Raw genomic sequence first — 20,771 nt, forward strand, 5'->3', positions numbered from 1 at the left:
TGAAGGAGAGCAGACATATTTTCTTTGTCTTGATCTATGCTGAATAAACTGCTTGTAAATATGCCTTACATATGCCTCTGTCCGCCCTTCCGTTGTGAAGAGTTAATTACTCTGCTGATAAGAGCATGCTCCAGCTTCTGAAGAGTTCTGAAGCTGCGGGTCGCTGATTTATGCTATGCCAGGGACCGGAGATCGCCCAGCTACCAGCCGGTGGGCTGAAGCCAGCTGGGGGCCTGCAAATTGCCCCCGTTTCCTTGGACGCATCCCAACAATGTAATGAAGTCTTCAGCCGAACCTCCCTGGGGACAGCATGTCACGAGCAGGAAGCCACTGCTCTTGTGTTGCTGCCCTCCGGACTTCTCGTGGAGGAGACACACAATGAAGGGCCTCAGACGATAAATGCAGAGTCCGGGTTGCTTCATATGGGGAGAGATGGTCCTTGAGGTATTGCAGTGCTCAACCATTTAAGGCTTTAGAGGTCCAAACCAGCACTTTGAACTGGGCCCAGAAACTAATGGGCAGCCAATGCAGTTGGGCCAGAATCAGTGCAACATGCTCAAACCGTCCTGCACCATTGAGCAACCTTGGCAGCTGAATGCCAGCACCACTAGAAGCATTGGTCTGCATGGTGCTTGCATAGGAGAATAAAAGCACCATCAAAACACACCTGTGGAGACAGAGGTGACCTACGATTACCTATGATGGTAGAGGAGCCCTTGTAAAAAATAAAAAAACCCCACTTATCCATGTTTTTCAGCACAGCTGCACTGGAAAACACTGGCTCTGAGATAGGAAGTGAGTTGATGGTAGCTGGCATGATGCGAATTGTGATCCCAAACATCTGGGGGCAACTAGGTTGGAGAAGGCTGCTGTAGGGTCACCTGTGAGTGGCTTGCGACCTTGGTGTCCGCCAGCAGCCCTGAAGTGTTCATTTTTATTTATTTCATAAAATTTATACACTCCTTGATTGTAAAAAAAGAAAAAACAACCCGAAAGCTCAAACCGGCTTACAAAAAACAAATAAAATGGTAATTCTCAATAATAAAAAATAACTCAAGTTATTCGAGTTGAGTTCCAAAATTGAAACTAACAACAAACTAAAAAGAGATTAAAACTCACATCAACTTTTTAAACATCTGGGCACGCTTGTATGAACAAAAATGTTTTTAGCAGGCGCCGAAAAGTGCAGTGCAAAGGTGCTTGTCTGGTATCAATTGGCAGGGAGTTCCAAACTGTAAGCGCTGCCACTAAGAGATTGATTTTTTAGAAATGCAGAACTAACTGTTGAGAAAGTGGCGTGCCGAGAACAGTGCATTGCAAACATGGGAGCCCCCAGAACACAGCGCTAATGAGCTAGGCATTTATTGGAGAATATTACAATATGCAATCTTCCCGTTTAAAACCCAGAATTCTCCTGCTTGCTTCGCCTCTCGCCACCATGTCTGAGGACCCGCAGCCCTTGATCCAAGGACAGTTTTCTCTCCAAGATCTTACTAAGGAGGGTCACTTTCTCATCAGAAGGCGCCGTGCCTACGAACTGCGAGTAGCGGCTTCGCTCCCCAGATCCCTGGCTGGCGGCGGGTGAAGCGGTTTGACCAAGGGGCACCCTCCCTTCCGTAACCTCTTTTGCTACTGCCTGCTGTGGCCCAGAAGCTGATTCCGTTGCCATATTACTCAGGACGAATCTTGCTTCCCAAAGCAAGGCCGTTTGGGAAGGTTTCGCCTTCTTCAGGGACACCAGGGAATGGCTGTTTTTTGGGGAATTTTCATGCCTGCGGCTCCCCGTTGCTTTGCCGCCACTGCTGCCTCCTCCTTCCTCCTCCTCCTCCTCTTTTACCATCCAGTCGCTTCTTGCGAACCCTTCCTCCTTGCTGTCCCAGTCCCCGACCTGCTCCCACTCCCACTCGGTGCTGAACTGCGACATGCTCCCCACCGACACGGGGCGTTGCTCCTCGGAGCCCGAGGAGGTGCCCTGCTCCTCCTGTCCTTCCACCGCCGCTTCGTTGTCCGGGGCCGAGTGCCTCTGGAACCCTCCCTCTGCGCCCAGGAAGCCTTCCTTTGGAGACGCAGGGAGCGCTTGCCACTCGGAGTCTTTGGGGCTGTCGCTCGAGGCCTCCTCCAGGCCTCGGGCTCCTTGATGGAGCGGGGCCACCACAGAGTCCTCCTCGCTCCCTTCCTTCCAGGAAGGAGATTTCAGGCTGAGGCATTCCTGGCACAGGGACTCTGAGGACCATCTTCCCAGCTCCTTGGTGGCAGAAGATGCCTGGCGCCCTGTGTCGGTGGCCCAGTCAGCATCTCTTATGGTCTGGCTGGGCGAGTCCATCCTCTTCTCCCTGCCCCAGCCCACCTTCCTGCCTCCTGTCCGCAGGACGCTCCTTGACTTCACCTGGCGAATGCTGCCGGCCATCCTGTAGGTTCTGGCCACTACCTCCTCATAGGACGACTGGGGTTCGACGGCGTACGCCTGCTTCAGGAAGGCCTGTTGGGGGGCAAAAAGGCTAGCTTGCTGTGCACTCTCTGTCCCCTGCAGAGGCCTAAGGTCTGCCTCAGTGGCTTCTTGCTCTGGCAGAGAAGCATCCCTGATGCTATCTCCAGACGATGGACCAGGAACTTGCTCAATATCCTCTGAGAGCAGAGAAGAGGAGCCTCCCTCTTTGCCATTTTCTGCACCTTCCTCTTGCTCCTGCTGCTGCCATCTCTGCTCTACTGCCAGCTGTGAGGAGGAGGAGGTGGCAGCAGTGGCCTTCCTCGAAAAATGGGACGGAGAAGAGCAGTTGGGTAGCTTGCAAACCTTCCTGTGCTCCCAGCCAGCTTCAGAGCCCTTTGGCAACAGCGGAAGCTGCCCAGGTGGAAGGTGGCTGTCGTCTGCCATCTCTTCAAAGCTACCCTCCGGCTGCCATGGAACCCTCGTCGTCGTCTTCTTCTTCCTCTTCCCAAGGGATGTATTTGAAGAGCGTGCTGCCAGGTGAGTGATTCTTCCGCAGGTATATCTCACCCTCTGGGAGCTGGGATTCCTCTCCGGCCGACGGCTGGCATTGTGTACGTACTTTGGGGGTCTGCGAGTGGGCTGTGAGAGAGGGGGGACCCCAGGATCCTGGATCCTGTCAGGAATCCTTGAGCGCTGCACTTGCCTGGCCTTCTTCAACCAAGATCCCTGCAAAGGTTTCTCCTGCAATCGGCTCCTGCGGGGAGCTTCTCTCGGGGCCTCCCAGCCACCCCTTGCCTCCTGGGCAGCTGTGTGGTTCCGCGTTTTCCCACAGAGGCAAAGGGACGGCTCTTCTGTTTCCACCCACGACGCCTCTCCACTGTCTTGCCCTAGTTCAGGAAAAAGCTCTGCGTGGTAGATGCGTGGATCTTCCCAACTTGAGCTGGATTCTTGTTCCGTTTCCGTCTTAAATGGGGTGTCTGATGTGTCGAGGGTCTGCTCATACGTGGACGGCTGTTCTTCCTCCTCTGGTCCATGAGCATGAAAAATAAACGCCCTCGCCGACTCCTGGACCACTTTGGGAACGTGCCATCGGTGCTCCACTTTCAGGCCCCGGATGTGCTTCTCCAGATGTTCCTTTGTGCCTACATGCAAGAAATGCAGCTGTTTGGCACCAACTTGGACCTCCTTTGCCTTGCGTCCTTTCTTGGTGCCTGCTCTTGTTCCTGCGGCAACGCCCTTTGCTCTTGCTGCAGCGATTCTCGCTCCTGTGCCGGTCAAAGGACTCTCCTGTAGTCCCCGGGGAACTGGAGCAAATGCACGCAGCGACCTCTGGACGGTGACTGGCAGGCCCCAGTCATGCTGGATCTTCTTGCGTTGAATGTGGAACTCCAGAAAGTCCTGGAGATGGCCGGCAAGGAAAGGCAGCTCTCTCTCACAGCTTATGCTTGTCGCAGAAGTGGCAGACGGGGCCGCTGCCAACAGCGTTTCCTCCTCCAGCTCACCTGACACGTTCTGCCTGTCCTGGCGTTTCTCCACAGAGCTTGCCAGCTCAAATGGGGAGCGGATACGAAAGGCCTCTTGATAGTCACGGGGGTGAGTTTCCGGCCCCATTTCTACAACAGAAGGGGGCCTGGGAAGCCGAAACGCTCTCACGGCTTCTTGAGCGTGTTTTTGGAGGTCCCACCTGTGTCCTGCAGTCAGACTCCTCACGTGCGCTTCCAGACGCTCCTTCACCTCCGAGTTGATGAACAAGAGCCCCCGAGTCGTAATTTTGACGTTTCCCTCATCCCAAGGAAACGGATGGGCTACGCTCTTTCTTGGTGGCCTTTTCTTGTGCGACTCAAGGGGAAGAGGGGCGAATGCCTGCAGGGACTTCAGCACGGCGGAAGGCAGGCCCCAGGAATGCTGGAGTCTCTTGCGTTGGATGTGGAACTCCAGAGCATTCTGGGCCTCGTGCGGCAGGAAAGGAGACGTCACCTCAGGAAAGAAGAAAGTTGACACATCAACATGGGCAGCTGCAGCAGCTGCTTCTCTCTTGTGGTGGAGTTTTCCCCCGAGCTTCTGCGTTGCCTCTCTGCTGGAGTCGTCTTCATTGTCTCCTTCTGTCCCAGAAGCCAACTGGTTGTCGCCTTCAGTCTCTGAATCAGCCACATCCTGGGGGGATTTTGAGGGAGGAGGCAAGGGCTGCCGTGGCCGACCCAGTTCAGGTTGGGAAGCAGGCCTGGAAGTCATGAAGGCCCTCAGCGACTGCTGGACGCGTTCTGGAAGGCCCCACCTGCGTTTCTCAATCATACGCCTCAGGTGGCTGTTCAGATGCTCCTTCCTTTCTGGGCTGAGGAAGGAGAGGCTCCGACTAACACTCTGCATGTCTCCTTCCTCCCATGGAATCTGACGGGCCACAATCTTTCTTGGTGGCCTTTTCTTGTGCGACTCAAGGGGAAGAGGGGCGAATGCCTGCAGGGACCTGAGCACGGCGGAGGGCAGACCCCAGGCATGCTGGAGTCTCTTGCGTTGGATGTGGAACTCCAGAGCATTCTGGGCCTCGTGCGGCAGGAAAGGAGACGCCACCTCAGGAAATAAGAAAGTTGACACATCAACATGGGCAGCTGCAGCAGCTGCTTCTCTCTTGTGGTGGAGTTTTCCCCCGAGCTTCTGCGTTGCCTCTCTGCTGGAGTCGTCTTCATTGTCTCCTTCTGTCCCAGAAGCCAACTGGTTGTCACCTTCAGTCTCTGAATCAGCCACATCCTGGGGGGATTTTGAGGGAGGAGGCAAGGGCTGCCGTGGCCGACCCAGTTCAGGTTGGGAAGCAGGCCTGGAAGTCATGAAGGCCCTCAGCGACTGCTGGACGCGTTCTGGAAGGCCCCACCTGCGTTTCTCAATCATACGCCTCAGGTGGCCGTTCAGATGCTCCTTCCTTTCTGGGCTGAGGAAGGAGAGGCTCCGACTAACACTCTGCATGTCTCCTTCCTCCCAAGGAATCTGACGGGCCACAATCTTTCTTGGTGGCCTTTTCTTGTGCGACTCAAGGGGAGGAGGGGAGAATGCCTGCAGGGACCTGAGCACAGCGGAGGGCAGGCCCCAGGCATGCTGGAGCTTCTTGCGTTGGATGTGGAGTTCCAGAACATTCTGGGCCTCATGCTGGAGGAACGGCAGCCTCACCCCGGGAAATAAGAAAACACTCGCTTCATGCCCCACACGTGTCGCTGTTCCCCGCTGGCCTTGCGAGAGGACCTTTTGCTTCTTGGTTGCCCTCCTCCTGCCCTCTGTTCCTTGAGGAGAGCCTTTGTTGTCGTCGTCACTCGTCTGATAATCGTCTCTGGCCGCCTGCCAGGATTTGCACTGGCAAGGCAAGAGACCCACTTCAGATCGGGAGGGGGGCCTGGAGGCCAGAAAGGTCTTCAGGGATTGCTGAACGCGTTTCGGGATCTCCCACCTGTGTCTGGTGGTCAAGGTCGTAATGTGGGCCTCCAGGCGCTCTTTGGTGTCTGGCTTAAGGAACGAGAGGTCATTGGCGATGACCCTCACTTCTTCTCCATCCCAACGATGCGTCTTGGGGGCATCCTCTCCCCAGTGGAGGGCAAACGGGGCCAGGGCATCGAGGGACTTCTGCAAAACAGACGGAGCGGCCCACGCATGTTGGATTCTCTTGTGTATGATGTGGAACTCAAGCAGCTGAAAGGCCTCATCCGTGAGGAAAGGTGGCTGCAGCGTGGGCGATATCTCGACAGTTGTGCCCATGTTTCTGGCCGGCCGTTGTTTCCTCTGATGACCCTTTGGCTTTTGAGGGGATGCTTTTTTGGACGGCTGCAGCGCCAGGGACTCTTTGCCCTCAGAATAGGAATGGATTTCTTGCCGCTGCGACGAGACGCGATGGTGTTTGGAGACTTGTACAGGAGATCTCCTTTCTCCAGCATGGAGAAGCCCCATCAACTCTTCATCCTCAGAATGGGAATGGATTCCACACTGCTGAGAGGAGTCGCGAAGGTGTTTGGAGACTTGTACAGGAGTCTTCATTTCTCCACCATGGAGAAGCCCCATCGACTCTTCTCCCTCAGAATGGGAATGGATTCCACACTGCTGATAGGAGTCGCGATGATGTTTGGAGACTTGTACAGGAGACCTCCTTTCTCCAGCCTGGAGAAGCCCTGGTGACTCTTCTCCCTCAGAATGGGAATGGATTTCCTGCTGCCGGGGGGAGTCACGGTGATATTTTGAGAGTTGTACAGGACGCTTGCTTTCTCCAGCATGGAGAACCCCTTTAGACTCTTCTGTCTCAGAATGGGAATGGACTTCGTGCCGCTGGGGCGAGTCGTGGTGACGTTTTGAGAGTCGCACGGGGTGCTTTTTTTCTCCCGCACTGGACTTCTGTTGAGCAGGAAGAGCCGCCCTCACTGAACGCCAAACCATCTGGGGCAGCCCCCACCTGTGCTCTGTGGCCCACCTCTTCACGTGGGTTTCCAGGCAATCCTTTACATTTGGACACAGAAAACGCAGGATCCGTCGAGGAATCATCGCCTTCGTCACAGACTGTGGTGGGTGGGCAGCTGCGCCCCCTTTCCCTTGGCCCCCCGATTTCTCAGGGCTGAGGAGTACTACTGCTCTAGCCTTTGCAGGCCCTTGCAGCTCAGGGGGAGGTGGGGCAAAGGCCCGTAGGGATTTCTGCACAGCGGACGGCAGGCTCCAGTCATGCTGGACCCTCTTGCGCTTTACATGGAATTCAAGATATTCCCTGGCCTCATCTGTAAGGCATGTTGTTACCACTGGCAACAGGTCTAATTCTCTCTTTGGAGTCTCTCTTCCATGCTGTGAGGTTTCCACGTGCCTCCCTCCTGGAGATAGCTCGGAAGGTTGCCCTCCTGTTCTGGGTAGTTGCTGCCGTTCACTTTCCACCTGCTTCTCCAGCGGGCTCTGGGCTTCTCCTCCAGCTGCCTGGAGGCCCTGGCCACCTGTGCCCAGTGGCATTTGGAGGTCTTTGCTGCAGGTGTATAGTGGAATTTGGTCAGCATGGGAAGGCGATGCAGCTGCCTGGAGGCGCTGGCCATGAGTGCCCAGAGGGGTTTGGAGGTCTTTGCTGCAGGTGCATAGTGGGATTTGCATCTGGTCAGCATGGGAAGGCGATGTAGCTGCCCGGAGGCGCTGGCCACGAGTGCCCAGAGAGGTTTGGAGGTCTTTGCTGCAGGTGCATAGTGGGATTTGCGTCTGGTCAGCATGGGAAGGGGATGTAGTTGCCCGGAGGCGCTGGCCACGAGTGCCCAGAGAGGTTTGGAGGTCTTTGCTGCAGGTGCATAGTGGGATTTGCGTCTGGTCAGCTTGGGAAGGTGATGTAGCTGCCCGGAGGCGCTGGCCACGAGTGCCCAGAGAGGTTTGGAGGTCTTTGCTGCAGGTACATAGTGGGGTTTGTGCCTGATCAGCTTGGGGAGCAGACCCAGGAGGCAGGAACACCTTGACCGACTCCTGGACCAGTTTGGGAAGGCCCCATCGGTGTGCCGCAATCCGGCTCTTCAAGTGGGCCTCCAGGCTCCCCGCTGTGACGGGATCCAGGAAGACCAGGCGCTGGGTTGTCACGACCCTCACTTTTACTGCACGGGTTGGAGACCTTTGCAGTTTAGAGGGGGGCCGGGGAAATGCAGAGAGGGATTTCTGAATTGTGGCTGGCAGGCCCCACGTGTGCTGCAGCTTCTTCCGCAGAACGTGCATCTCCAGAAGATTTGAGGCGTCCAGTGTGAGGAAAGATGCCCCCCACTTCCAGGCTTTAAGGCCTGCTGCTGCAGGGCCCTTGGGTGTTTCTCTCCCCAGGGCCTTTGCCGAGCTTCCGACTGTGGCGACCTTTCCTGGCAGTGGCTGCCCAGGAACTTTCCCGTACATCTTGGTCAAGGATTTGATTTGCAAAGTAGGTAGGCCCCAAAGACACGTGAGATGCTTCTGCTTGATGTTCAGCTGGATCTTCAACAGAGCCTCTTGCTCAACAAAAAGCAGGAGGGGCCTTCTGGGTCTCACCCCAGAGGGGAGGGAAGGAGGTTTAGGGAGAGGGGCTCGCCTGATGGAGCCGGCAGGTGCCTTCATCAACTGGAATTTGCTCTCCAGAGCCTTCTTCTTGAGATGGGTATCCAGAGTAGCTTTGGTGGAGCTCTCCAAGCATTGATTCTTCACTGGGGGAACATTGGAGGTCTTCCTCAGCCTCGCATCAGCCGCCCGGGATCCCGTGGCCTTTGTCAATTTCTTTTCCTTGCCACTCTGAGGAAGCGGAGCCCTTCCTGGGGGAGGAGTGGGGAGAAATTGCTGCAGGGAGTCCAGGACCTTCCGTGGCAAACCCCACCTCTGCTGCAGCTTCCTCCTCTGAATGTGAAATTCCAGGAGGCGGCACATGCGCCGAGGAAGGAAAAGCAGCTCTTGATGCAGGACGCAGATCGGAATGCTGGTCTTGGGAAGGCCGGGCAGCCTGGGTGGTCCCTGCATAAAGCCCCAGAGCGACCTCTGCACGAGGGCAGGAAACTCCCACATGTGCTGCATCCTTTTCTTCCTGACGTGCAGCTCCAATTCCTCTCTGGACAACCTCTGGAAGAACAGCGTCTCCACTGCCAAAAACTCGAAGGCGGCCCCTCTGCGCCTGGCCGGAGTTCGGAAGGGCGGCCGGGGGGCCATCGCAGCCACCGCCTCCACGTAGCGTGTCCCCAGCCCCCACAGGGAGGCCAGGTAGTTGTGATGCACGGCCAGTTCAATCTGACCCATTTGATCTACACTGAACAAGAGGCAAGAGCTACGGGGTCTCAAGGTCGCCAAGCCGGGACGGATCAGCCTGGGGAGAGTCTTGCTGAGGGACAGCGATGCCCTTTGCCTAGAGTGTCTGGGCACAGCAGGGAAGGCTCCTAGGTGCACCTCCAAACTCTTCTTAGTCACGTGAAGCTGCAGCTTCTCCAGAGACATGCCCTCCAGTGGGAGACACAGCTTGGCGGAATGCGCGGCCGCACCCACCATCCTTCTGCCCTTCTCCCTGACCGGCTCAGCACCCTTGGCACCAGCTGTCCACGGTTTGGCACAAGCCCCAAAGCTGGACTCCCGCGAAGTGCTTCCTGCTGGCAGCATCTTCTCCCCCGGGAACAGCAACTGCATCGATTCGAGGATCCTCCTGGGCAATGCCCACTGCCTCTGGAGCTTCAGCCGCTGGATGTGGTGCTCCAGGCGCACGCGGGTGCTGCGAGGAAGAAACAAGAGCTCCCTGTGCAGTGTCTGGACCCAGATCTTGGTTCTGCGGGAAGCCCCTGGAAGCGGCACCTGTCCTGGCAGGGGGGGACCTTGCATGAAAGCCCTGAGAGAGCTCTGGACAGAGACGGGGAAGCCCCACTCGTGCTGGAGCTTCTTCTTTCTCACGTGCCGCTCCAAGGACTCCCGGTCCTCTTGCAGGAGAAACAGAGTCTGGGCCGGGGAGAACCCGAGAGAAGCCTTCCTGGACCTGGGAGGTTGTGGGTGTGGCGCAGGGGCCATTGCGCTCAGGGCCTCCACGTACCGCTGGCCTAGCCCCCAGAGGGAGCTCAGGTGTTTACACTGCACAGACACCTCAATCTTCTTGAAGTCCTCGGCCAGCACAAAGGTCAGGACGAGCTTCCGGGGTTGCAAGGGCTTGACGCCACGGAGAATCCGCTTGGGCAGAGGCTGCCTGGACATCAAAACCACCCGTCTCCAAGAGCTCACAGCAACGGCCGGGAAAATCTCCCAATGCACCTCCATGGACTTCTTGGCCGAGTGGACCCTGATCTTCTCCAGGTTCTGGCGTCCCACACTGGGGAACCCCCGGGACACTGCGTCCACTTTCCTTTTACGGCAGACGGCGCAGAGGGTGCCCACGACGGGGGTGACAGGGAGGCTTTCAGGCCCAACTTTCCTGAGCGTGCTTTTCGCCCCCCGTTCAGCAGGTGATTTCTGCCGGTGGGCAGCAGCCTTGAGCTCCGGGAAGAGCGACCTCAGAGACTCCACCACCCTCCTCGGCAGCCCCCAAAGGCGCTGCAGCTTCATCTTCTGCACATGCAATTCGAGGCGGTTGCGGAAGCTCTGCGGAAGGCACAAGTCCTGCACCAGGACACGGGCAGAGACCCCCGGCTGCCTCAGGGGAAGCAGAGGGGGCGGCTCACAAACGAGGTACCTGAGCGACCTCTGGACAAGGACTGGGAAGCCCCACTCATGCTGGAGCCTCTTCCTGCTGACGTGACGCTCCAGAGCTGCTGCTTCTGTTCGTGGAAGGATCGTCACTTGCACTCCGCTGAAGGTGAAGGCTGTCCTCCTCCGCCTGGAAGGTCCAGGGGACCTCATTGCCCTAAGCGTCTCTGCATAGCGGGTGCCCAGCCCCCACAAGGATGCCAGGTGGTTGCATTTCACCGACACTTCGATCCGGCTCACCTGCTCTGCGAACACCGAGAGAGGCAAGGGTCTGCGCGGCAGCAACGGCTTGTGGCCCGGGCGGATCACCTTGGGGAGAGGCCTCCTCAGAACGAGGAGCCTGTATCTCCAGGAGACTCTGACGGCAGCAGGGAAGACCTCCAAGTTCATCTCCAGGCTCTTCTTTGCAAGGTGGGGCCGCAGGACCACTTGAGTCTTGGCCAGCTGAGTGGGCAGGAGCAGCGGTGGGGCTGGAGCAACCATCCTCTGGGCCTTCTGCCTTCTCTGCCGATCGACAGCATAGGGCTTGGGGCCCATTATGTTGCCAAGCTGACCCTGTGGGTAGAGGAGCTTCATGGAGTCAAGGACCCTCTGGGGCAGCCTCCAACGCTGGTTGACAATCCTTTTCTGCACATTCTTCTCCAGCTCCCTCTGGGTGGCCCTGCTGAGGAAGGAGAGCTCGGGTATGGAAATGGACACAGCACCAGCCCTGGCGTTCCTGGGGCGAACCTGATGGCAGGTTGATAGGAGGATCCGGAGGGACCTTTGAACGAGCCCCGGGATCCCCCAGGCGTGTTGCAGAGTCTTCTTTCTGACATGCCACTCCAGCTCCTCTCGGGCCTTCGGACAGATGAACCGAATGTGTGTAGAGGTGAAGCCAAACGCTGCAGATCTTCTGGGCAAGGGGAAGGTGGGCGCTTGAAACACGGCACCCGGGAACAGCTGGGCAAGGGACCTATGGTACAGCGAGGGCAGCCCCAAGCGACAGGTCAACTTCTTGTGGGTAATGTTGAGCTGGATGTGACTGAGAGCTTGCAGGTCCAGAAAATGGATCTGCTGGGATCTCGGCTCTGGAGGTCTCAACCCGGGTGGGATGACTTTGGGGAGCGCAGGCTTCGGGGCTTGAGGGGAGGCTTTCCGAAACTGCTGGATTTTAGGAGCAGACGCACCCAGCTGCTTCTCAAGGGCTCTCTTGGCCAAATTCTTCTGCAACGCCTGCTGCTTCCGGGCACAGCTCAGCGCCGAGCAACTCTCCTTTGCAAGCTTCTTGGAGGAGCTCGGCTTGGAGCCCGTTATGTTGCCAAGCTGACCCTGTGGGTAGAGGAGCTTCATGGAGTCAAGGACCCTCTGGGGCAGCCTCCAACGCTGGTTGACAATCCTTTTCTGCACATTCTTCTCCAGCTCCCTCTGGGTGGCCCTGCTGAGGAAGGAGAGCTCGGGTATGGAAATGGACACCGCACCAGCCCTGGCGTTCCTGGGGCGAACCTGATGGCAGGTTGATAGGAGGATCCGGAGGGACCTTTGAACGAGCCCCGGGATCCCCCAGGCGTGTTGCAGAGTCTTCTTTCTGACATGCCACTCCAGCTCCTCTCGGGCCTTCGGACAGATGAACCGAATGTGTGTAGAGGTGAAGCCAAACGCTGCAGATCTTCTGGGCAAGGGGAAGGTGGGCGCTTGAAACACGGCACCCGGGAACAGCTGGGCAAGGGACCTATGGTACAGCGAGGGCAGCCCCAAGCGACAGGTCAACTTCTTGTGGGTAATGTTGAGCTGGATGTGACTGAGAGCTTGCAGGTCCAGAAAATGGATCTGCTGGGATCTCGGCTCTGGAGGTCTCAACCCGGGCGGGATGACTTTGGGGAGTGCAGGCTTCGGGGCTTGAGGGGAGGCTTTCCGAAACTGCTGGATTTTAGGAGCGGACACACCCAGCTGCGTCTCAAGGGCTCTCTTGGCCAAATTCCTCTGCAACACCTGCTGCTTCCGGGCACAGCTCAGCGCCGAGCAACTCTCCTTTGCAAGCTTCTTGGAGGAGCTTGGCGTCTTCTTCTGAGGGAATGTAGGCGTCTCTCTAGGCTGTGAAGGTGGCTTCATTTGCCTAAGGGCCTCCTGCACCCTCTGGGGCAGCTGCCAATGCTTCATCTGGACCATTTTCTTCAGGTGGTGCTCCAGCCTCTTCTTTGCTCTCTCAGCCACAAAGGAGAGGGCTTGAGGACCCGTCACCACAGTAACACCCACAGGGCCCCGCTGGGGCACAGGACGCGGAGCAGAGGGCACAAAGCCTTGGAGGGACCTGAGGAGGGCTGAGGGCAGCCCCAGAAGGTGTTGCACCCTCTTCCCCAGCAGGTGCGATTCCAAGCTTGCTACTACGGCCTGGTCCAGAAAGGAGATGTCAGCTGCTGTAAACACGAACGCCTGGGCCCTGCTGGAAGATGGGTCCCTCGTGCTACGGGGGGCTTCACTCCTTCCCTCTTGAGGTGACGTCGTCTTGCGTCCCCGGCCATGGCTGGCCTCACTGGGCGAGCTCTGCGAGTACATTCTCATCCGGAGAAAGAAACTCTCTGTGTCTCTGCCGCTCATCTGGGATTCCGCAGAGCTCTTGACCCAGCCGGAGTCCCTACGGCGCTTGCGCGGTTTACAGGGAACCTGGCCGCACCTGCAAGATTTGCCGCCCTCCAAGCTGCTGAAAGACAACTCGGACAGGTCGGAAGCAGACGCCGTCCTGCTCATCTGTGACATCTCTTGCGTAGTGGACGAGAAGAGGACTTCTTCCTCCTGTCCGATTAGGCCGCCAGAACGGTGGCTGCTTCCCCTTGAGCCCTCGGAAACACGCTCTGCGATGGAGAAGGTTTGCTCCCTATTGTCCGCCGGGAAGTTGGAGGGACGTAGAGGCCTGCCGCACGAGGCCGGTCTTGTCGGGGTGACGGGAGGATCTCTAGAGATGGGGTCAGGAGCGCTGGCACTCTGTGGGAAGGAATCAGGTGCGTCAAGCTGGAGCGGGCGCCCCACACAAGGCCCATGGGAGAGCGGGGCCCGGATGCTGGGGAAATTGTAGCCGCCTGCTCTGCCGCCGCTCATCAGCTGCGAGGCCTCCTGAGCTGCTTGCTCACACACCTTGCAGGCCACGTCATCACACAGCAGTTGGCGGACAGAGCTCCCAGGAGCCCTCTGGGCGATGCCGTCTGGTAGCCTGCAAAACACCTTGTGCTTGATACCTGCGATGGGAAGAAAAGGCTTTATTAGATTTCTAGACCACCGTTATCTTCCAAGGATCTCAAGGTGATGTTCATGATTCTCCTTCTCCCCATTTCATCCTCGCCACAACCCGCTGAGGTAGGTAAGGCTGGGGGATATCCGGTTCCCAACGTTGTGATAGGTAAAGGACCCCTGGATGATTAAGCCCAGTCAAAGGTGACTATGGGGTTGCGGCACTCATCTCGCTTTCAGGCCGAGGGAGCCAGCATTTATCCACAAGCTGCTTTCCGGGTCATGTGGCCAGCAGGACTAAACTGCTTCTGCAGCAATGGAACACCGTGACAGAAGCCAGAGCACACAGAAATGCCGTTTACCTTCCCGCCACAGTGGTACCTACTTATCTACTCGCACTGGTGTGCTTTTGAACTGCTAGGTTGGCAGGAGCTGGGACAGAGCAACGGGAGCTCACTCTGTTGTGGGGATTCGAACCGCAATTTTCTGATCGGCAAGCCCAAGAGGCTCAGTGGTTTAGACCACAGCACCACCCAGTGTGATAGATCAACATTGTGATAGATGACAAGCTAAAAATCAGTGATATTCTGATTTATCACTATATCTGAAATAAGGACGGCTTGACGGTTTTCCTTGCATCGTGCTGAGACAGCAGAGTTAACAGGCTGTAGGAATTGAGAGCAGCAATGGTTCGCTTCATGGCTTCCCCCACATTGTCCTTTTTGCGTAGCAAACACACACACACATCATGGTTCGCAATATATTGCTAGGTCAAAAAACAATATCATGATATGGACCTCAAAATGGTTTTGGATGATACATTGATATATCGCCCAGCTCTGGAGGTAGGTTAAGCTAAGAAATAGTGACTGGCCCAAGGTCACCCAGTGAGTTTTGTGGCTGAGTGGAGATTCAAACCCTGCTCTCCCAGGTCAAAGCCCAAAATTCTAACCGTTACGCCACCCTGGGGCTCCTGCTCCCAGTTAATGGCGCCCTTCTGCAGTTTTGTCATGGTGAATTTATCTTCTTTCTTTCGAACTTTAATAAGTAATCAAGAGAGTTCACAGCAAAGCAAAGAAACAGGTGGCAACTTCCTGTTAGAGATCCATAGGATATGGCTAAATATGACCTTGGGACGTGAAGTCCCTCTCTACCTGGTTTCTGATGGACTACGACGAAATGGCAAAAATTACCAGGAATTACAATATTGTAAGCCACCCCTGCCAAAAAAATAAAAATTAAATCCCCCTATCCAGGCAAAAAGGCCATGGATAGTTAAAAGCCCCAAAGGCCTGATTAAAAGAGGAATGTTTTTGCCTGGTGCCTAAGCATATGTGACAAGGGCACCAGGCGAGTCACCATGGAAAAGCCTGTATTTCAAGTGTGAATTTCTTCCGGTATGCACATTTGTATGTGATTTTGCCGGATAGAATTTTTATCCCAAAGAAAATGGGAGAAGCGCAAATCTCAAAGAGAGGCTGGGCTTTCCTTCTCCCGCCGCTTCTTGCCAAGGGTGAATGAGGCAGGATCGCCTGGGAATGCAAACGGAATCGAAATTCTCCCTTCTTCCCACGACCAGCTTGGCAATGTCCCAAATGCAGAATTACGACTGGAGGCAAGTCTTCCCTCTGTAGAAGCTCAGTCCTGGCAAAGAACTCTTAATTATTGGCTCCGTCTAAATCTAAATCCACCCAGTCTACTGCCCTTAGTGACACAAGACCCCCATAAAAGTGTGTGGTCCAAAATTGTGCACCAAAAATTCATCTCCTGCGGACTCCACCCACATCAGCTTCTCATGAGGGGCCTTATTAAAGCAAAAAGGCTAATTGGACAGCGTCTGAAGGACTTAGAGCAACAGAACAATCTGGCCATTATAAAGAAATTCTGTCCTTGGTATGCCTTTCCCCCCCTTCTTAGTTTGATTCCCTGGCACCATATTTGTATAAATTAACTATCCCAAAATACAGATGTGCCTTCTTCACACTGGCCAGACTGGATGTGATGCCCTCTGCCATACTTGAGGGCAGATACCAAAAGATTCCAACTGAGAAACGACTCTGCCCCTGTGGAGATGGCAATCTGGAAACAGCGGCTCATATTCTCCTGTCCTGCCCCCTTTATGAAGATCCGAGGAATGAGATCATCACCCCACTCTTACTCACCATCCCAGGCCGCCCATCTGAGGCCACATTGGTCTTTCTTTTATCAGATCAAAATGATCAGACAACAGCAAAGGTTGCTAGGTTTATTGAGGGTACAATGAGATTAAGGGCCACCATCTGAACGATAATCTTGGTCATTTGATTGCCCTTTTTACCCATTGCAGTCTTTTTTATTTGTATATATTTTATTTGTATATATCGCTTGTTTTATGTTGCTATGGCCGTTGGCTAATGCGAATAAAGTTTATCTTATCAAAGGTCTGCACCCGAGGAAAGGAGCTGCAGCGAAGGAGCTGGGGGCCTGGAAGGAGACTTCTTACCTTCCTCGATCTTCTTCCGCCAGTCTGTGACCTTCCGAAAAAACTGCAACGAAGGAAGAAGCACAAGCAGAGAGAGGTGTCTGTCTTGGCAGGGAACAAGGGAACAGGAGGCCTTTGCCTTTGTTTCTTCTCACAGCCCTCCCAGACCCAAAAGACTTATTAACCTACATCAGTGGTTTTCAAGCAGGGTGCCATGGCCTTGAATTGTGGTCAGGGGCAGCACTGGCCTCAGTCCCTCTTCCTTTCCCTTCCCTCTCTCCTCTGATGCCCTCTTGCATCTCTGATCCCAAAGGCTTGCACAGCTGTTTGTTGCAGCAGCCCTGGCTCCAAGCTCCCCAGGCAAAGACTCGGTGGGCCAGCCAAGGAGACTGACTTACCCGTTCTGCGAGAGAAAGGAGCTTTGGTGAAATTTCGGGGCAGAACGAAGGACGTCTGCAGTTTTTCCGCAGCCAGGAGTAAGCGCTGGCCAACATAGGGAAACCTCCCAGAAGTTTCCACATGAAATAGAGGACTAGCACCAAGACGGCATTCTTGCTCAGGGAGGAGAGCAATTTCCAAAGGAGAGCGATGCTTTTGTAGGAAACCATCTCCAAAGTCGAAACAAAAATCCACGGCATTGCGTTCCTGGCCAATGCTGGAGTTGCTTCTGAGCCGGATGCCGGGAGCATTCTGGAGCGCATCACAAACGTTTCCGTGCAGGCGGAAAACACCTTTATTGCATCATCGTTGAACGTAAGAAAGGTCTGCTGGATCCAGCCAAAAGGAACCCATCTAGGGCAGCCAACCATTTGACGTGTGACGGAGACCTGGGTACGGGAAGGCGAAGTAGTCTCCCTACATGAGATAACACCACCAGGTTTCTCTGTCCTCCATCAATCGCGGACTGTGGGTCGGGGGGGAAGGAGTAGCGTTGTTAATCCGGGAGGATTGCTCTTTCAGAGCTCTGCCATCACCGGCGATCTCCGGCATTTAATGTGTTGGTCTCGTGTGGGGCACCAAGGAGAGCTTGGCTGTCTGGCTGGTGTACCGACCACCCAGCACACCTGCAGCCACCCTGTCAGACCTGCTGGAGGTGGTGGCGGGCTGGGCCTTGGAGTTCCCAAACCTACTGGTTTTGGGAGACTTCAACGTCCATGCCGATGCCGCTCCCTCCTCACAGGCTCTGGACCTAATGACTTCCATGGCAACACTAGGGCTCTCCCAGTTTGTTTTGGGCCCCACTCATCAAGCATGCCACACGCTGGATCTAATCTTTGGGGCTGGCATAGATGTGATCATGCTCCCCCCTGTGGAAGTGCCATGGTCTGATCACTAAAAGTGCCATGGTCTGATCACTCTGAAAGCCAAGATTGACTTCCCGCTCCTCCCCTGCTCGGGTGGCGAACCTATTTGGGGCTCGTCTGCGAGAACTGATGGATCCTGATAGATTCCGACAAGCCTTGCGGGACCCTGCTCCTCCTGGCGACTCATTAGATGACCTTGTTGAGGACTGGAATAACCGGCTCTTGGCAGCCATTGAAGAAATCGCGCCTAAGCGCCCTCTGCGACCCTGTCGAAACCGGGCCCCTTGGTTTACTGAGGAGCTCCGGAAAATGAAGCGGGATCTCAGACGGCTAGAGCGAGTATGGCGACAGACTCGTGACGGAGCCTCAAGAACATCTTATAGGACGCTTATGAAAGCCTATGAGATGGCTATGAAAGCTGCTAAGAAATCTTACTTTGCAGCTTCCATTGCATCCGCTAGCTCTCGCCCAGCACAACTTTTTAGAATAATTAGATCAATAATGTCCTTAGGAGGACAACCAAATTTAAGCACAAATTCGACCCACAGCTGTGAGGCATTCACGAGCTTTTTTGCGGAGAAAGTCCTGTTGCTCCGCTGTGACCTCCCTGCCAATTTAGATACAGTGACTGAACTGGAGGCCCCTCGACTGACTTCAGGTCCAGTGTTGGACCATTTTGATCGAATACTCCCTGCTGATGTGAATAGATTCCTCCAAGTTGGTAGGCCCACCACCTGCCTCCTTGATCCGTGCCCGTCTTGGCTGATTAGGAAGTGTTCAGATGTTGCGCGGACCCCCCTGGTTGAAATTATCAATTTGTCCCTTGACACGGGGACATTCCCAGGGGAACTGAAGGAAGCAGTGGTATGTCCACTCTTAAAGAAAACTTCATTAGATCCCTTAGACCTATCCAATTACCGCCCAGTTTCAAATCTTCCATATGTGGGTAAGGTAATTGAGAGAGCAGTTGCTGAACAGCTTGGTAGGTTTCTGGAGGAAACATCGGCTTTAGATCCATTTCAGTCCGGTTTCTGTCCTGGTTTTGGGACCGAGACGGCTCTAGTTGCCCTAACAGACGATCTCCGTAGACAGCTGGATCGAGGCGGGTCAGGACTGGTGATCCTTTTAGATTTGTCAGCAGCCTTTGACATGGTCGATCATGATCTTCTGGACCACCGCCTCGCAGACGTGGGGATACAGGGCATAGCCCGTAACTGGCTGTGCTCTTTTATCTCTGGTCGGGGACAGAGGGTGGCACTAGGGAGGGAAATGTCGTCGCGCCACTCCTTGGTGTGTGGAGTGCCGCAGGGCGCAGTCCTCTCCCCAATGCTTTTTAACATCTTTATGCGCCCCCTTGCCCAGATTATCCAGAGCTTTGGGCTGTGTTGTCACCAATATGCTGATGACACTCAGCTCTATCTGCTGATGGATGGCCACACCGACTCGGCCCTGAACACACTGACCAGATGCTTGGAAGCTGTGGCTGGATGGTTTCGTGGGAGCCGATTGAAACTAAATCCTTCAAAGACAGAGGTCCTATGGCTGGGTCGGGATGGCATGGGGATGAGGGACCAACTCCCTTCTCTTGCGGGGGCCCAATTAGTGCCATTGCCTTCCGTTAAGAGTTTGGGTGTAATCCTTGACGCCTCCCTTTCCATGGAGGCGCAAGTTACAGCAACAGCCAAGGCGACATTTTTCCAACTTCACCGCATCAAGCAGTTGGTCCCTTACCTTTCCCGCCCCAACCTGACCACAGTGATCCATGCGACGGTAATATCCAGGCTTGACTACTGTAATTCGCTCTACGCGGGGCTGCCCTTGAAGCTGTCCCAGAAACTCCAGCGGGTGCAGAATGCTGCAGCGAGGCTCCTCACGGGGTCCCTGCCATGGCAGCATATTCACCCAGTGCTTTTCAAGCTGCACTGGTTCCTGGTGGAGTACAGGGTCAGATTTAAGGTGCTGCTTTTGACCTTTAAAGCCCTTCATGGCCTAGGACCCTCGTACCTATGGGACCGCCTCTCCCGGTATGCCCCACGGAGAGCCTCAAGGTCCATAAATAGCAACACCCTAGTGGTCCCGGGCCCTAAGGAAGTTAGATTGGCTTCAACCAGAGCCAGGGCCTTTTCAACTCTGGCTCCGGTCTGGTGGAACGCTCTGCCTCATGAGACCAGGGCCCTGCAGGATCTGATTTCTTTCCGCAGGGCCTGTAAGACAGAGTTGTTCCGCCTGGCCTTTGGCTTGGAGCCAATTTGATTCCCTCCCTCTCTTTCTTTTTTCTTTTCCTTCTCCTCCTGCGATGAGGCTATGTTTTAATATTTTAATGTTTCAATATTTTAATGTTGTATTTTTAATTTTGTTTTTAAGTTGTAATCATTTAACTTGTTTTTATTATTGCTTGTAAGCCGCTCTGAGCCCGGCCTTGGCTGGGGAGGGCGGGGTATAAATACAAATTATTATTATTATTATTATTATTATTATTATTATTATTTGCCCCAGTGGGAAAACCCACAAGCAGGATCGGAGCACAAGAGCCATCTAGCAACTGGGATGCAGAAGCACTGCTGCGTCCAACTGGGGATAGCAGCCATCGATAACTGTCTCCACCATGAATTTGTCCAATCCAATAATAATAATAATAATAATAATAATAATAATAATAATAACAACAATAATAAATGTTTATTTATACCCCACCCTTCCTGGTTAAAAAACCAGGCTCAGGGCGGCTAACAGCAAATATAAAACATTGATTAAAATACGACTTAAAAACAGCATAAAACACAACATAAAATGCAGCATCAGTATCAATAAAATTCAAAAATTCAGCGGTAATTCTTTGGGGGGAAACAAACAAACCCCAGTCAGTAGACATCAAATGATCACCAGGGCTAACTGGCCAAGTTGGTCCTACTATGGCCTAACCCGAAAGTCCGTTGCCCTGTTGTTATCTTTTCATTCAGCAGCCTAACAGCCCACGGATAGAAGCTGTTCTTTACCCTGTTGGTGCGACTAATCATGATTCTACATCTTCTGCCCGAGGGCAGGAGATCAAGAAAGTGCCGGCCAGGGTGTGAATCATCCCTGATAATTTTCCTCACTCTCCTGAGGCAACGTTCTTCCGCAATGTCATCCAGCAGATTCACGGGACAGCCCATAATTTCTTGTGCTGTATTCACCACCCTCTGTAGGCAGATCCTGAAGCTGAGGCTCCAAGACTTTGGCC

General features: G+C 54.6%; 1 protein-coding gene and 1 long non-coding RNA gene across 3 annotated transcripts in view; one reads left to right on the plus strand and one right to left on the minus strand.

Moving 5' to 3' along the window:
- LOC308458829 overlaps positions 1-20,771 on the plus strand; it is a 334,934-nt gene that overhangs the window by 219,910 nt on the left and 94,253 nt on the right. The window lies entirely within an intron of this gene.
- On the minus strand, positions 1,347-16,905 carry LOC308458949 (uncharacterized protein). 2 transcript variants are annotated; one of them, XM_080973827.1, is made up of 4 exons: positions 16,643-16,905; positions 16,266-16,308; positions 13,691-13,791; positions 1,347-13,540 (listed from the first exon to the last, which is right to left on the minus strand). In XM_080973827.1, the coding sequence occupies exons 1-4, from the start codon at positions 16,880-16,882 to the stop codon at positions 1,397-1,399; spliced, it is 12,528 nt and encodes a 4,175-aa protein (XP_080829953.1). In that variant the 5' UTR covers positions 16,883-16,905; the 3' UTR covers positions 1,347-1,396. The 2 variants fall into 2 exon arrangements, with proteins under 2 accessions (XP_080829953.1, XP_080829952.1); XM_080973826.1 differs by having other exon boundaries at positions 1,347-13,791.

Source organism: Podarcis pityusensis (genome assembly GCF_964106645.2).
Source record: "Podarcis pityusensis genome assembly, chromosome: 11".
Classification (NCBI taxonomy): Eukaryota; Metazoa; Chordata; class Lepidosauria; order Squamata; family Lacertidae; genus Podarcis; species Podarcis pityusensis.

Bases quoted from the DNA above. Each gene is read 5' to 3' on its own strand.
- LOC308458949 (XM_080973826.1), bottom strand. From the start codon at position 16,882: ATGCCGTGGATTTTTGTTTCGACTTTGGAGATGGTTTCCTACAAAAGC. The intron at 16,309-16,642 runs GTAAGTCAGTCT...CCTTCGTTGCAG, and splicing joins TCCTTTCTCTCGCAGAACGG to TTTTTTCGGAAGGTCACAGA. The intron at 13,792-16,265 runs GTAAGAAGTCTC...TTCCCATCGCAG, and splicing joins GCGGAAGAAGATCGAGGAAG to GTATCAAGCACAAGGTGTTT.